Consider the following 17,195-nt stretch of genomic DNA (forward strand, 5'->3'; position numbering starts at 1 on the left):
AAATTGGTGAGACATGAGCTATAATTACTGTATAAAGAGATAGCTAGGGAAATACTAATAAAATAAAATCTCAATATAAGGTCAGAAAATTCTTCTAAAATGCCCTAACACTAAAACTGAGGCATAGAGTAAGATTGGAAGTTGCAGTGACGATAAAGAATACAAACTTTCTTAGCATAAGGAGTAGCCATTGCAATGGATTAAGAAGAGAGAACTGGGTTTATTCAGCAAACTGCCAATGTTTAGTATGACTTAAGTGATGCATACCTAAGATAGACAGTCAGAGATTGGTGTGGGATGATAAGCACCCCTCCCACCTTCACCTCCAGTCAGTCATTCTGTCCCATTCTCCTTTATTTCTCTTCATAGCACATATAACTTCTTGTTGTTATACTAGCAATGTATTTGTGTATTTGTTTATTGTCTGCCTCAGCCACTGGACTGTAAGCTTCATGAAGGTAGGCACATAGTGCTGTTTTTATTATTTCTCTGTTTGCAGTCCCTAGAGCAATGGCCTGTCAGACAGTCCACACTCAATAAATATTCATTGAATGAAAATTGACAGAATGTTTAAGGAGGGAGTTGCTTATGAAACATTTTAAATATAATATTTAGGAAGGAATATCAGGATGACTTAGCGTGAGGGTGGAGAAGAGTGACAAGTCCTGAGTTTCTGACTGAAGACTAGACAAGTAAACTAACAATTAAAATTATTATAATTCAACATTCTTGAGATCAGAAACTGATTCATTGTATACTTTGTACTTTTAAAAGTACCACATAGTACTTACTTGATAAATAATTTAATTAAATTCGTGAGACATGAGCTATAATTACTGTATAAAGAAATAGCTAGGGAAATATTAATAAAATCAAATCTCAATATAAGGTCAGAAAATTCTTCTAAAATGCCCTAACACTAAAACCGAGGCATAGAGTAAGATTGGAAGTTGCAGTGACGATAAAGAATACAAACTTTCTTAGCATAAGGAGTAGCCATTGCAATGCATTAAGAAGAGAGAACTGGGTTTATTCAGCAAACTGCCAATGTTAGGTATGACTTAAGTGATGCATACCTAAGATAGACAGTGAGAGATTGGTGTGGGATGATAAGCACCCCTCCCACCCTCACCTCCAGTCAGTCATTCTGTCCCATTCTCCTTTATTTCTCTTCATAGCACATATAACTTCTTGTTGTTATACTAGCAATGTATTTGTGTATTTGTTTATTGTCTGCCTCAGCCACTGGACTGTAAGCTTCATGAAGGTAGGCACATAGTGCTGTTTTTATTATTTCTCTGTTTGCAGTCCCTAGAGCAATGGCCTGTCAGACAGTCCACACTCAATAAATATTCATTGAATGAAAATTGACAGAATGTTTAAGGAGGGAGTTGCTTATGAAACATTTTAAATATAATATTTAGGAAGAAATATCAGGATGACTTAGCGTGAAGGTGGAGAAGAGTGACAAGTCCTGAGTTTCTGACTGAAGTGACTGAGGGAATGGCTAATAATCGCATATGAAATTCAAGACCAAGAGTTAAATTTTTGTTTTTGTTTTTGAGAGGGTGTGGGGTGTTGTTATACATTATGATTCCCCCACCCAGCCAGTGTGGCTCAGTGGTTGAGCATCATGAAACAGGAGGTCATGGATCAATTCTTGGTCAAGGCTCATACCCAGGTTGCAGGCTCGATCACTAGTAGCGGGGCATGCAGGAGCCAGCTGATGGATGATTCTCTCTCATCATTGATGTTTCTCTCTCTTCCTCTCCCTTTCTCTCTCTGAAATCAATAAAAACATTATGATTTCCCCAAAGTTGTGGGGAGGAATTTCCTTACCTACCAAGAATTGACACAGTATTTCCCTCAAGTGGACAACAGCATTCTGCATTCAGTCTACCAGGGGGAATGAAGCTGATTTTTATTAACGGCTACAGAGCAAATTACTATAACCAGCAAAATCCTACATTAATCATCTTATTTGCATAGAAGTCAAAATTAAATGATTTAAGGGCTTTCAATAACCTGCCTCAGATCCGTGTAGTTGAAATGAGAAACACAATTTTTGCAGCTGAAAGTAACCGAGTCTACCCCAGAACTCATCATTTGTCATCCAGCATGCTGCTCAAGAAATCACTCTTTATTTAGGTGAACACCCCCAGAGTCATTTCCCCACGCAAGAAATTTAATAGTGAATAATCAAATGTATTCACTCTCACAGTCACTGAGATGAGTTTGCAATTACTTCTTGGAACTGAGCTATTCTCAGTGGGATATAAAAATTAGGCTAATCATATGGTGACTACTTACTTCATCCTGTGTTTGTTCCTGCTAGGAAGAGAAATTGTCTCTGTAATTGTATACAAAATCCTGTTACCAGAATCATCACAAGAAAATTATGTACAGCTACTCCTTTTCTGAAGAAAAGACAAAAGTAGCATTTTAAAATATCACTTTCAAATCAAGCAAAATGAATGGTTTTGGCTTTATGCATAAAAGCCAGGCCCAAATTAATATTATTTACAGTTTGGCACGTGAATATAACAAACTGATATTTAATATGTTGTGTAACACTTCTGTGTGTTTTGTTGCTAGTGGTTGCTTTCATGATTAATTAATGAGCTCTCTATTGGATTCAAACTTTAACATAAGATAGAATAAATTAATTCATCTTTTAAGAACCAGAATTCCATGTCAATGGCTATTTTGCACCCTCAACCAATGAACCAACTTTTCCATGTTAGCTGAGGATTTGTTTTTATGAACCAAAAGTATTTCTGTTTTTATCATTTAGAATAGATTTCACAATTCCTTTAACGTTTGAATTTTTTTTAGTCTTACTTTAGTCTTTATTAATGATTCAAGGTGGTTGCTATGAAGACTGATAATGAAAACTCTAAATCAATTTTCAGGGAAACTGTAAGGACTTGCTGAGATGTGCTAGACTCTTGTTCCTACAAATCATGACTTCCCTCTCCCTGGTTTAGAATTATATCTACCATATTCTTTTGGGGTCAAAATGTATAAAATAAGTAGTTCTCAAGTCACTGTAATTCCACTTAATATTCCTTCTCATCAGTGCAAAAGGTATCTCTAGGTTGAAACATAAGACACGGTTAAAATTTGAATATATGAGACTAACAACAATGGCAATCTCACATGGTTCCACCTGGTGTAATGAAAAATGAGGGGATAAGTATAGAATTTCGAGTGTTAACATTCTCCTTTTCCCCCATTTTTTTGAGAATCAATCTAGACTAGAGGAATCATAGCATTATACCTGAGATAATTTTAGTAGCCTCCTATTTGGATTATTCCATTTCCTCCTTCTCTTCCTAGGTGAATCTATCATTTCCACTACTACTATAAAAGCAATTTTATACGTCTGTCTCTTTTCTGTTCCAAAGCCCCCAGTGTTCCCCTGTTGTCAATGGAGTAAAATTGAACTTTCATTATCTAATGATTCAAAAGTATTTATTGAGTGCCACTTAGTTGCCAGACACTCTTCTAGCACATTGAACAAAGCAAAATCTGCCTTTGTGAGCTTACATTCTAGGAGGGAAATAGTCTAAAAAAGAAAACAGAAAAAATACATAGTATATTAGATGGTGGTCTTGGGGTGAAAATAAAACACAGAAGGGAAGTAGGAAACCTCAGGACAGGGCGTTGACATTTTAGAGGAGGTGGCCTAGCATGGCCTCACTGAAGAGAGGCCATTTGAGTAAAGACCTAAAGGAAGTGAAAGGGTGAGCCTCAAAGACCCACCTTGGAGAGAGCACTCGAGGACAAAAGCCTGAGATGGATGCGTACCTGGCAGAGTGTCACAACTGCAAAGAGGCCAGTCAGCTGGTGATGTTTGCGAGGGAGAGAGCAGTAGATGAGGTCAGAGGTGTGGGGCTGTCCGGGCCACCTTAAAGAAGCAATGAGAGAATTTTGAGCTATGAGTGACATGATCTGGCTTGCTTGCAACTATGCTATTCATAGTCTGAAGGGGGCAAAGGGCAGAGCAAGGACACCTTGCAATGATCCAGACAAGAGACTATGATGGTTTGGACCTGGGTGGTGACAGTGGAGACAGGAAGAAATTGTCATAGTCTTGATATATTTTTAAGATAACGGACAGGAAATGTTAAAATGTGAAGATATGTTGTGAGAGAAAGAGAAGAATTGATGATAACTGTTATTTAAAGGCCTTCCTGACACAGCTTTGACCTTCCTTTCCTATTTCATCTCCTGCTATTGGCTAAAGTGTAGTGGAAAAATCTCTAGACTTAATTAAGCATGGAGGGCCTGAATTCAAACTGCAGCTCTGTCACTTATTAGGATTAGGATTTGATGTAAATCATGTAAGCTAGCTCTGTTTCTTTACCTATAGATGAGGATATTAATAGTTACTTCACAGGGCTCTTATGAGGTCCAATCATATTGTAAAGTGATAATAAAGCGTAATATAGTTTATGAATCCAGTACTCCAGCAAACTAGTCTATTAATTATCAGGACTGCATTAAGTATTTCTCAGTCTCCCTGCCTCTCTGCCTTTGCGTTACGCTGCAGTAGCTCATCTGTGAAACGCTCCCATCCTCTAAGGACCACATCACATCCCAGGTCATTCTCCCTGCAGCAAAATCCCTTTCACTACCCCTCTTTTCAACTCAACACTTTGCTTTCCCAAAATTTTGGCATATTGAATAAGTTTAACATTCCAAGTTAAATCTTAAACACTTTAAATGCTTAATATGAGACAAACATTGTTTGGGTGTCTGTTAATTCACAAATGCATATTTTAATCTCCTTAAGAGCATACAATGGTTGCATTTTGTGCTTCTGAATTGTAAACTCTATATAGTGTGATATGAAAGATAAAAGCAGAATTGTGAATTTTATAAGGGGTAATAAAAAATAGAAAAATCTCTATGAGCAAAATTATATCTATATAGAAATGTTTGTTCTAATTAGGAAGTTTTTTAAGAATGTTTGTTCTAATTAGTAAGTTTTTTAAGAATGCCTTGATTGCATAAAGAAGTTGCCTATAGTAAAAAAAGATAATGATAGATATTCATAGTACTAAGAGATAAAAAATGTTGGAGGAAAACTTGAAAAGAAATTTAGTTTATTCTTACGGAATATTCAAAATCTAGAGATGATCTCTAGAAAAATCAATGTCTATAGCAAGAGAGAAAAATGGGTGTCTCAAACCTGTCATAATTTAATATATTGCTTTGAGATGAAGACGGTAACTGCAAGGAGTGTATCATCAGGAGTCCATTGACACCTGAAATCCAAATAGAAAAATATGTGTTTCTTCAAGAGATCAAAAAAAGACCTAAGAGTTCCTTCCTTCTGAAACAAAAGCAAAATGACCACCAGTAGAACAGATGTTCATTATGCTCAAATCCTCCTCCTCCTTATCCCTATGTTTCATCAGTCACCAAATTAATTCATTCTGTCCCTTAATCTAGACTCTATGCTCATTTGGATTACTTAAATATGGTCTCCTAACTGGTTTTTCTAGTTCTTGTGTTAAAGTCATCCACTGTATGCTTCACAATAAGCTAAATGATCACTCTAAAACACATTCAGTCTTGTCACTCTTTCTTAAAGTCCTTAAGGAGTAAAGAACAAAATGATGTCACAGGGTAGAGAAGGCCCTAGGGTGTGCCCCATTCCTGCTTATCTCTGCAGCCTTTAAAGCTCTTTTCATAGACCACACCAATTCTCCACATACCCTCCTTGTTTTTCCAAACACACAAGATAAACTGAGGTGTTTCAGGTTCCTGAATGTGTCCTGCTATCCCTCTTCTTACTTCTAAACTTTTCAACACCCTGATTCCTCTCTACAAATTTCCCATTAATTCATTCATTAATTCAAACAACTCTATTTAACATCTACTGAGCACCCACTGAACTAAGTTCTGAGCACAGAAATAGAACCTACCTTCATGGAACAGTTTGGCAGCTGCAAGACACTAATAACATCATCATTCAAATGTGTGTTTAGAAACTGGTAAATCTAAGAAAGAAATACACTGAGTGGCCAGATTATTATGATCTCTGAACGCATAATAATCTGGCCAGTTAGTAAATTTGTATCTCAAATGGGTACCAAAAGTATTCTAGACTTTTGCTGGAGATCAACCACCTATTTGCCCTGAGCTTTCTATCAGCCAGTGCAAAGGGGAAAACTGATCAGGCGCATGATTTATAGTGTCTTTGATATCAAATAAATGAGGTACTCAAGAGAAATACACTGAATGGCCAGATTATTATGCATTCAGAGATCATAATAATCTGGCCACTCGGTGTATACAGAAAGCTATAAGAGCTAACCTGACAGAAAAGTTATATAATCAGAAGGTAAGTGATGTCTGAGATAATATTTGAAAGAAAGTAAAAGTGGAGGGAAAACGTCTTTTAAAGGGAGCAGTATCAGGTGCAAAGGCACTAAAGTGGCGCTACATGGTACCTTCTAGAACATCTGAGAAGGACATTTTTGCTGGATGTGAGGAAGGTGAGTAGGATAGCATGCATATAAAATGAGTCTGGAAAGAGGTAGGGGACCAGTGTGACCACATCTGAGTATGTTTCATAAAATAGTAGAAAGACATTGAAGCCTTCCTGCAAGGAAGTGCCACAGAGTTTCTGTCTAAAAACATCAAGTTAGTTGCTATGTGAACAAGTGACTATATGACTTAATGGGCTCATCTTTTCTTTGTACTGAAATAAAATTCTCCAGTGGCCCAGTTCTAGAAAAGCCCAAGAGAAATAAGTAAAAATAGTGTCCGGGCATCCCTGAGAGGCGCCGTGCAGTGCCTTGAACCTGTGGCAAATCGTTGAAACTGCCTGCTATCTGCCTGTAGTAATAAGGGTTAGATTGCCTTGCAACTTACAGGAAAGTTGCAAGATTTGCAGTATCAAATGCCCCTAGACGATGCCAGGTGAATTGCATATGGACACTACAACGTAGGAATCAGGTGACACTCAGTGTCATTGTCAGGAAATGTAAAAGGCCTTAGGACCCAGAAGGACAACCTTTAAGGATGGGTTTTCTATTTTTACTCTTAGTTATTTGTAGAAAAGGGAACACTAAAGACATTCCATCTTATCTTAGGGGTAAATGTATGGCTTCAAGCAGAATAAGTTGGAAGATCTTTGCTCATTTTCACTGATGGAACTGCAGCATAAATAAATGCTAGAGTCGCAGCTGCAGACAATTGTAACCAAGCTGCAACGTCAGTCACTCTGTCTGCGTGCAGAGCCCGCTGGGTCCGGGCTGCAGCCTTGGACAGGTTTCAGGACCCAAGTGCGTTGGAAACAAACTAAAAGGTGACCGAAGCCGCTCTGCAGCTCCAGGACGGTGGCATTCAGGGCCGGAAGGATGGCAGGCTCCTGCTCCTCTCTGTGACTGAGGCTGTGCACAACATGAAATCAACTTCCAGACACACACACCTTTCTTTTCAAATGCTGGTAATTGTGCCAGACCAGAGAAATCAATGGTGCAGTAATGGGGACCCGCATAGCAATTTACAAGATTAATGAGAGAGGCTTTAATTTGAGGAAGTACACACTGTTGCTACCTCCCTTTGTTACTTCTTTTCAAGCTTTGCAACTCCTCATGGGACTTACCCAGCTCTCTCATTCCCAAACCATCGCCCATGACCTAGATGTTGCTCTATCCATATTCATGACAACAGTATACCCCTCATCTCATTACTACATTACCCTGATGATTTCTCTTGATAATTTCTACCTTCTCATTTCTCATTTTCTCCTCAATCTCTCACTCTCACGAAATATGACTGAAATACCCAGCATTCCATTGATGCTGCTCCTACTGAGTGCACCAATGACCTAATTAAAAAGCATTATGAACACTTCTGTTATTAGCTAAATGAAGTTTCTTTATATCAGATGGTTAACTTCCTATTTTTTAAATTAACCCTGACATAAATTTCTCCTGATTCTCTTCCTGACCCTCTGTGTACAGATGGTTGAATCAAATAACTTGCAAAAGAGAACATCAAATAAATAAGCTCAGTTTGTGTTGCTAGCAGTCATATCTCTGGATGGTATTACTCATCCAAAATAGGTCATTATCCATAGATGATATAAAAGTGTTGATGTGTAAGGCTGCAGTAGCTCAAGATTGCTTATATCACTATGATTCTATTTAACATAATTGATAATATAACTGCATGAGATAACATTTAAAAATATTTGTAGGTGTAATTGATAGTGCTCTTCAATAACTGTGAAAAAGCCCTGAATTACTAATCTAATAATGTGATTTGTGCACAGTATCCCCTCACTACTATTATATTCAAATTATTTTGGTTTTGAAGTTATTTATATAATACTATATAATTTGTATAATAGTTACCTAAGTATCAGTTTTACTAGACAGTTGATTCTTTGTAGAATGAAAATCACATCTTGACCTATCTTAAAGAATCTTGGATGTAGTAGGTTTTCAATAAGTTATATTGATTAAAATGTTAGACAGTTTTTTTTTTTTAAGAAGACTTGAAAGATCCTTTACAGTAGTGAATTTCCCATTAGTGTAATGATATTCATCTAAAACTACAGTATTCATTTTCTGGCCAACAATATTGCATAACAGATTGTCTAGTAACTAGAAGCTACAAATCATAGTCAGATGTAGAATTAGTACGATTTGACTTGTGATTTTCTAGTTTATATAACAGGTAACTTACATAATCATAGAGTCAATAGCAGTATTTGCTGCAATTTAGTATTCCCAACTATCTTAGCAAATAAATAAGACACACATCTGAGTAGCAATGAAAAAATAAAACATTAAAATCAAACACAGCTTACTAAAGAATTCAAGTTTACAACCAGGCTCTGAAACTATAATTATTAGTCTTTTGCACTATATTGAAAAGATGCCATTTATTTCTGATTGAGATTAATGGTTCTTTTTAGACAACCAACTTTCTTTGCCATTTAACAAAGATTGTATCCTAGAGTTTTGTCTTATTTCAGGTCTAGTGTTATTTATAAATCTGAAAAATCAGATAACAAAATGTTGAATTTATTTTTGTTTTATTCATGTAAAAGTTCTGTAGGCAGGAAAATAACAACCTGGATGCCTAATACTGACATAAAGCCTGATAACAACCACATGATGCAAAAAAAAAAAAAAAGCACTAACCAAAAAACTGCCAATCTGTGATTTGATCCCAGGGAGCAGGAAGACTCCTTTGACATGTGTGGCCAATTTTTATCATTTTTACAACATGCAAAAATTATCAAACAAGCAAAAAGTCTTTAAATAATTTTGGTATGACAATAAGTAAAGGGAGGAAAAAAATAGCATGATGTCAATTGGTATTGTAAAAAAAACCCACATGTTCGTAGGTGTCAAAAATGAATAAAATGAACATTGCCTCACTATAATAAGGGGAAGAAGTCCCAGTAACAGAATAAATGAGGCATGAGCATATACATTAAGATAGGACTCTGATCACCATGTTACCTGTGCGTCAAATAGAAAACAAGGGAAAGAGTACTGGGTTTGGGGAGGGGAAGTGGGGATAATCTAGGTAAGATTTGAAAAAATAATTACAGGCATACATTACAAAAGGAAAGACTAAATGGAGCAATATATAGTAATTAACATGTCCTCTTTGGGGAATTTTTTTTCATTTAGATAAAAATGAATCCTGACTGCCACAATATTTCATTTGGCAGGATATCAGGTAATTTATATTTCAAATATGATCTCATCATCAGTTCCATCTGTTGATATTAAAGTTTCTTGTTGAACATTCTTAATGTTTGAAACTCTGACGTGTAGAACACATACCTAAAAATCAAAATCTTTGAATCTGAGACACACATACCAATGAAAACTGATAAGTGTGCTCTTATCTTACACATGCTGTATACTCATTTTAAGTCCCCGCTTTTCATCCATCCAGCTCTCCATTCCAACTCCAGGGACCAGAGCAGGGAGAGACAATAGGCCGCTGCCATAGAATGAGCTCGAATAAGTGTTAAACCTTTTTTTGCTAATCTTCCGAGGATATATTTAGAGAGAGTGGAAGGGAGGGTGGAGGAGAGAGAAAAGAAACATCAATGTGAAAGAGACACATAGATTGGTTGCTTCCTGCACACTAGCTGACTCAGGTGTTGAACCCAAAACTCTGGTAGGTGCCCTTGACCAGGAATTGAACCCATGACCCTTCAGTGCAGGGGCTGATGCTCTAACCACTAAGCCACCGACTAGGGCACCTTCTTAAAGAGGACTAGCATATTTTTTTATGCTAAGCCACAGCGGGGGAAATAACTCGCTAAGAGGCTCTGATCCTAACCAACCCTTGTTTAAGGGCTATTCATAGATCCCAAGTATCTTTCCCCTTTCTCTCACATTTCATTTTATAACTGAAAGCTGTAAAAAGTGAAAGGTCAAGACAACGTTGGCATGAAGAAGTACTCTAAGTGCTGGATTCATAAGTTTGCCGCTTTGTCCTTGACCCAGATACTAAGACCAGTGACTTCCCTTGCACATGCAGAAAATCTGGACCAAGTACAGGGTAGAGACTACCCAGTCCTCTCTGGAAGCCTGTCTCCTCCTCAGCAATCTTGGACGTACCTCTCAACCTTCAAGACCCAACTCAAGTTGTTTCTATTTCATGGCATTTTTCCGTGTCCCATCCAGACAGATTTAACCAAACTTTTCCTTGGGCCAAACTTTTATCTTGAGGGCAGTTATCATTATGGTTTTTAAACTAATTTACATGTGTGAATTTGAATGCCTATCTCCTGTATTAGACTATGAATTTGAGTACACAGTGAAGTCTCTCACGCAATGGGTCATTCAATTCATCCCCATTCAACATTATTCCCACGCTACAAGAAGAGTTAAATAATGCCTTCCCCATTTACAATAATGGGTCCTCCATAAATATTGTTGCATTGTCATAACCAAAAAGGCAGGTTCGGCTGCCTGCCACAAGGAAAGCCAAACTAATCAAGCAGGTGCTGGTGAAAAAAGAAAGAGGTTTATTCAAGGTAGCAACCTGGAGAACAGTGGGCTTTCACCTCAAAGATCATCCCCCCTTCCTGTTCAAGCCCACTGTTCTTATAGAGATAGGGAGGGGAGGGCTTTTTATCTACCCAATTGTCTGCTAGCTTTCCTGCGCTGGGGCCCTGTCCATTCATCTTTCTAGCTTTTTGCACACTTGGTGTAAGAACCGACCCCTGTGGCCATTAGGCCAATGGGGGAGACTCCCAGGCGCTCCATCTTACTGTCGATGGTAACATTGTTCCTTTCACATCTTCTGTTGTGTAGTTGAACTAAAAAATGCTATTGCTGCCTTGCTCAAAGGGAGAGTCAAAACATAGGTTCAAAATTAATTCTATCTATTGTGTAAAATTACCAAAAAGCATCTATGAAATTATTATTGATTACAGGTGGTACCGTATTTGGTTTTTGGTTTATCTTATTAAAAATACTAGAGGCCCAGTGCACGAATTCGTGCACAGGTGGGGTTCCTCAGCCTGGCTGGTGATCGGGGTTAATCGGGGCCGGCTGGCCGGGGAGGAGGGACTGCAGGAGGTTGGCTAGCCATGGGAGGTTGGCTGTGGGAGCACACTGACCACCAGGGGGTAGCTCCTGTGTTGAGCGTCTGCCCCCTGGTGGTCAGTGTGTGTCATAGTGACAGGTCTACCAGTTATTCAGTTGTTTGGTCACTTAGGCTTTTATATATATATATATGTCTAGAGCAATGTAATATTCTTCAGTAGAAAATTTTTGAGAGTTTACTCAAAGAAGGATGTTGCTTTTTCCTGTTTTATTCAAGAAATATTTTAAAGGATCTTGTTGTCCCAAATCAAAAAAATGACTTGAAAATAACCACTCATGTTTTTTAACTTTATAAGCATCCACTGTATATTTTGGAACATAAAAATATGTGCCTGCATACATAATTAAAAGGAAGTAAAGGATGCTTTTAGTAACCATTTGGATTTTTTCCCCACTAGGATATTCAATACTTCAAGCTATTATGGAAAAAGCAGGACAAAATGGTTGGCATGTCAGCGCTATATGTGTGGAAAATTTTAATGATGTCAGCTATAGACAACTTCTAGAAGAACTGGATAGAAGACAAGAGAAGAAATTTGTCATAGATTGTGAGATAGAGAGGCTTCAAAACATATTAGAACAGGTAAGTCCTGGATTTTATACTATTATTAACCTAGTTCTTCTACTAAAAACGCTGACCTTTGGTGTACTTGTCCCCATCAATATCTCCTCCCAACCGTTTAGTTTGAAGTGTGGAGTCAGGAAGTTTTCATTCTATGGTTTATCTCCAAGATTAAATAATAATCTGCTATCGCAAAGGCCATTTTGGTTTAGGTCTCAAAGCAGGAAGGAGTACTATTTCTCAGACATTTTTAAGCTGTACAATAGAAAGAGCCTTTTGTGAACCCTCAAGATTTCTTGACCTTCTATTTTCATAAACATTAATTTTTTCTTCTATATCTGTATATTTTAAAAATTTATCTTTATTGTTGAATACAGATGTCCCTCCCCCCCCTACCCCATTAACCCCTCCAACTTGCACCCTCCCCTCACCCAGGCATTCACCATGTGCCCATGGGTTATATGGGTTATGCATACCTGCATATAAACTTTTGGTTCATCTCTCCCCACCCACCCACCTAATTTTGAAGAATAATGCCATTCCATCTAAAATATTTGAATATTTGAAAATTGTAATATTTGTGACTGTGTGCTTTTTCTAACCTTTAGAGGAATCGTTACCTGAGAAATAACAACATGAATTAGTAAAGCAATGAAACAAAGCAAAATTAAGTGGCATGCGGTGCACAGCATAATTTCTTCTAGATGTGTTAAGTAAATACATTACCACCACAAGAAAGGTGGTTTTCAACTCTCCGCATGAAGGAAGAATCCTGGAACAAAGCTTTCAATAAATAGTTGTTCATTTGATTTGAAGGAAACTATAAAATAGAGCTTTGTCATTGTGTTAAATGATAGGAAAATATTGCCAAATAATGGATAACATTTGCGTTCCCTCTAACCTGCATATCATGATGAAGCTTTGAAAGGACTTATTTGGCCAAAATTACAGTGAATGAATGCCATCTAGTGGTCTCAGAAATGTTTGCCTATATTCATCTACAATAATTGAGTTGGCTAGAGTCTAGACAATATTGCAGTATGTTTTTTTGGTTAGTTTGCTATATATACTTTATCTACATAATTATATGATTTTATTTGTGGTAGTAAATTTACCAACTGAAAAGTTTATTTCTAATAATAACTTAAATATGCAACTATTCAAAACCTACATGTGTTTCAGAGATTCCTCATTATAAGAGGGCATTAAACCAGCTGCCTTAAATTTCCTTCCTCAACTATATTAGAGTTTGTAAAAGTTAAAAATTTTTTAAAATGTGGTATTTCTTTTAAAGGTCTAGTAAAACCAGAGCATACTGTAGAGGAAATGACAGAGTATTCACCTTCTGTCATTCTTTATAGAAGGAAAAAAAACACTTGATAGAAGAAATATGTTTATATTATATTGGGAAATAATTCATTACAAACCTGTCCCTTATCCAGGTTTATTCCTAAAAGAGCCCAAAATTATTAAGATGGTCGTTATTCAGGGTATATGAAAATTTTAATGTCTATTTATGGAAACCAAGGAAAAACATTCTTTCTTACTTCAGCTCAAAGTTCCATTCTTCCTCTCTCCCACTCCCGTCCGGGTTGAGAGTTTGGGTTGTTTGACCTGAACAACTGAGGCTTTGTAAATAACTCCTCATGAATCCCAGAGAGCAGTCCATTCTAAGACCTGCTGGTTGCCAAGTTCCTGTCGGAGCCTGAGTGAGGCTCAGAAAGACCCTCCACGTAGCACCTGTGCTTCAAAGGCTGTGTTTGGAGAAGGCAGTTGAGTGGCTAAAGCACACTGACCCATTTCAGAGGCGTAGCTGGTTTCTCAGAAGAAAATCGGCACACCCGGGTGATTTGGATTAACTCTTTGAATAAGCCTTAAATAAGCTCTTGCTAAGGGAACTGGACATCTTAATTTTTCTTGTCATTTCAAAGAAATTTTTTTTTCTTTTTCCCAACCTTATTGAGATATAAATTATGTATAACATTGTGTCAGTTTAAGATGTACAATATGATAATGAGATACCCTAATAATATATTGTGAAATGATTACCACAGTAGGATTAGTTAAAAGTCCATTACTTCACATAATTATCATTTCTTTGGGTGGCTGAGGACATTTACAATCCATTTTCTTAACAACTTTAATACAGTGGCTATAATACAGTGTTGTTAATAATAGTCACCATGCTGTACATTACAACCCCAGACCTTAGAAACCTTGAATGTCTACCTTTTCCATTTCTATTTTTCTTGCTGAATGATAAAAGGCTTCTGTTCTATCGTGACAGCATAGTGATAATGAGGCTAGTAATAGACCTTTGTCCCTTTAAAATGCCTCTCAGGTATAACTCTCATCAATTATAGCAAAGACTAGGATATTGTAAGAATATAATGTATTCTTAATTGTCCTATAAAATTTCTCTGTAAGAAAAGCTTATTTCTGATTCTGAAAATGATTTTTACTGTGTGTGTGTATATATGGTCTTAGGCTCTACAGCAGCGGTTCTCAACCTGTGGGTCGCGACCCCCACAGGTTGTGAACCGCTAGCAGGGTTGCCTAAGACCATCGGAAAACACAGATATTTATATTATGACTCATAACAGTAGCAAAATTACAGTTATGAAGTAGCAACGAAAATAATTTTATGGTTGGGGGTCACCACAACATGAGGAACTGTATTAAAGGGTTGCGGCATTAGAAAGGTTGAGAATCACTGGATATTATATAGGATTGCTTTTTAAAATAGCAGTTAACCATATTCTCATTCAAACATTTCAAAACATGAGCTTCAAAACAATTATTTGAAATTATAGCTTAAAGCATATTGATTTTTCTACCTTAAATTACACCATAGGGAAAAAAATGGAAAAATTATGTAAATATCCCTCACTGAGTTATTTAAAACAATAGAAACATAAGAAAACTATGTTATATTTTTGTCATTTTGTTTGCATGGTCTTCAATAAAACAAATTTCATTTTTGGCTCTTGAAATCTAATGGGCAATTTGGTCCACTCATCTACAGAAGAACATTGAAAAGAAACTTATAACTAAAAATATTTTTAACATTCGTTGAATTTTTTTATCAATTATTGATAGAAAGAATCTCAAATTTTACTTAAATTAGTATAATCAGTTGGACAATGGCATTATTCATTTCAGCCCATTTTCTTGCTCTAACAATATGTCAATTACTTTATAGAATAGCTCATAATAGCTAAATTTAACTGGAAGCAAATGAATTGTTTTCATATCAAAATAAATGGCTTATAGCTGGAGCCTTTCAAACATTATTTATTTTTACAGATATCTATTAATTTTTCATCTTGAACCTGATTACTTGAAAAGAATCCCAGGGTACTCTAACAACTTATCAATTAAACACTGAAGAAACAGATTTTGATTCACAAGTTTAATCCAATAGCAAAACAGCAACAAAAACTTGATCCTTATCTTTCTAGCATCTGACATCAAAGATTATTTAAACAAAATAGCACTTAAAGTTAACGGTTGCTCACAAATTTACTCCATCATGAGAAAAACCTAAGGACCTACAACTAGATTTCTATGTTCCTGTTTGTCAAAGGAATGTTTCTCTCGTGAACATCCAACTCATGCTCTGAAACATGCTGTTGTCACAATGGTAATGGGATGGCTTGTACTCTTCTAATTCATTCTTTTATCAATTCACTTGTAGCCTGAAAATTATGATTTTTCAAAAAAAAAGATAAGTGTTTTCACTTTTTGAGAGATAAATAAATCTTTGTTTATTTTTAAAGTAAGTGAATCAGTTAACACACGATTCTTCTTTCCTTTTTTATAATACACTTTTATGTTTTTATTGATCTTAGAGAGATAGAAAGGAAGGGGGATGGTGAGAAATATCAATGTGAGAGAGAAGCATCCATCAGCTGCCTCCTGCACACCCTTAGGGGGAATGAAGCCCACAACCTGGGCATGTGCCCTGACCAGAAATCAAACCTGCAAGATTTTGCTCCATGGGACAATGCTCAACCAACTGAGCCACCCACCCATGGCTCTTCTCCTTTCTTATTTTAAATAAGGAGCACTGGACTGAGAGTCTTGCTCACTCTATAATAATGTTATTTGCAATGAAGACTTCCTAATGATTGTGTGTGATCCTGAAGCAATGTATAATTTTACCCATGGGGTATTGTGCTGAAGAGGAGCAAAAATAAAACCTCAGTCAAGTGACATTGTATGTATATTCAATCATTCTACAAATACTTATGGAGCTCTCACTTTGTGTCAGGCACTGTGCTCTGCTGAAGATAAAATGATGAGCAAAACGGATACATTTTCTGTTCTGCTTAGTAACTCTTATCTAGTTAACTGTGGGTTAAGCAAAGAGCATTTGCCAAAATACTACTAAAATAAAGGTATCCTCTCCTTTGGAAATACAGTGCATAGAAAGTGATCAACAATTTCATATTGCTGAAAGGATTTTGCTCTGAGTGCCACTTCTTGTTGGATAGATGATGCTATTAAAGGCAGTAGATAGAGAATCGGAACTATATGGGCCCTGGGACATAGCATAGAAGTTTCTAAGGAACCTAACTGAATAAACAAAGCAGATATGAGGTGAAGATGGCAAGAAGTGACCTTAAAGCATGAAATAGCTGTTTATCAAAAGAATGGAGAAAGCCTGGCCAGTATGGCTTAGTGGTTGAGCATCGACCTGTGAACCAAGAGGTCTCAGTTTGATTCCCTGTCAGGGCACATGCCCAGGTTTCAGGCTCGATCCCCCGTAGGGGACATGCCGGAGGCAGCTGATCAATTATTCTCTCTCATCATTGGTATTTCCACCTCTCTCTCCCTCCCCCTTCTTCTCTCTGAAATAAATTTTTTTAAAAACTTTAAAAAAGAAAAAGAGAGGTAAGTGACAAAAAGGAACACCAAGAGAAAAGCTAGTTTCAGTTTATGTAGTCGTTATAGAAGAGACATGATCATTGGAGATAATAGCTTCAGTTATTTGTATCAATTACAGCAGGATTAAGCAACAT

At 36.8% G+C, this 17,195-nt stretch overlaps 1 protein-coding gene across 1 annotated transcript in view; it reads left to right on the top strand.

Moving 5' to 3' along the window:
• Positions 1-17,195, top strand: part of GRIA4 (glutamate ionotropic receptor AMPA type subunit 4) — a 291,800-nt gene that overhangs the window by 165,683 nt on the left and 108,922 nt on the right. The window contains exon 2 of the mRNA XM_028132009.2: positions 12,008-12,192. Within this exon, the coding sequence (XP_027987810.2) occupies positions 12,008-12,192 (185 nt within the window). The remainder of the gene's footprint in view (positions 1-12,007; positions 12,193-17,195) is intronic.

This window comes from Eptesicus fuscus, chromosome 13 (genome assembly GCF_027574615.1).
Source record: "Eptesicus fuscus isolate TK198812 chromosome 13, DD_ASM_mEF_20220401, whole genome shotgun sequence".
NCBI lineage: Eukaryota > Metazoa > Chordata > Mammalia > Chiroptera > Vespertilionidae > Eptesicus > Eptesicus fuscus.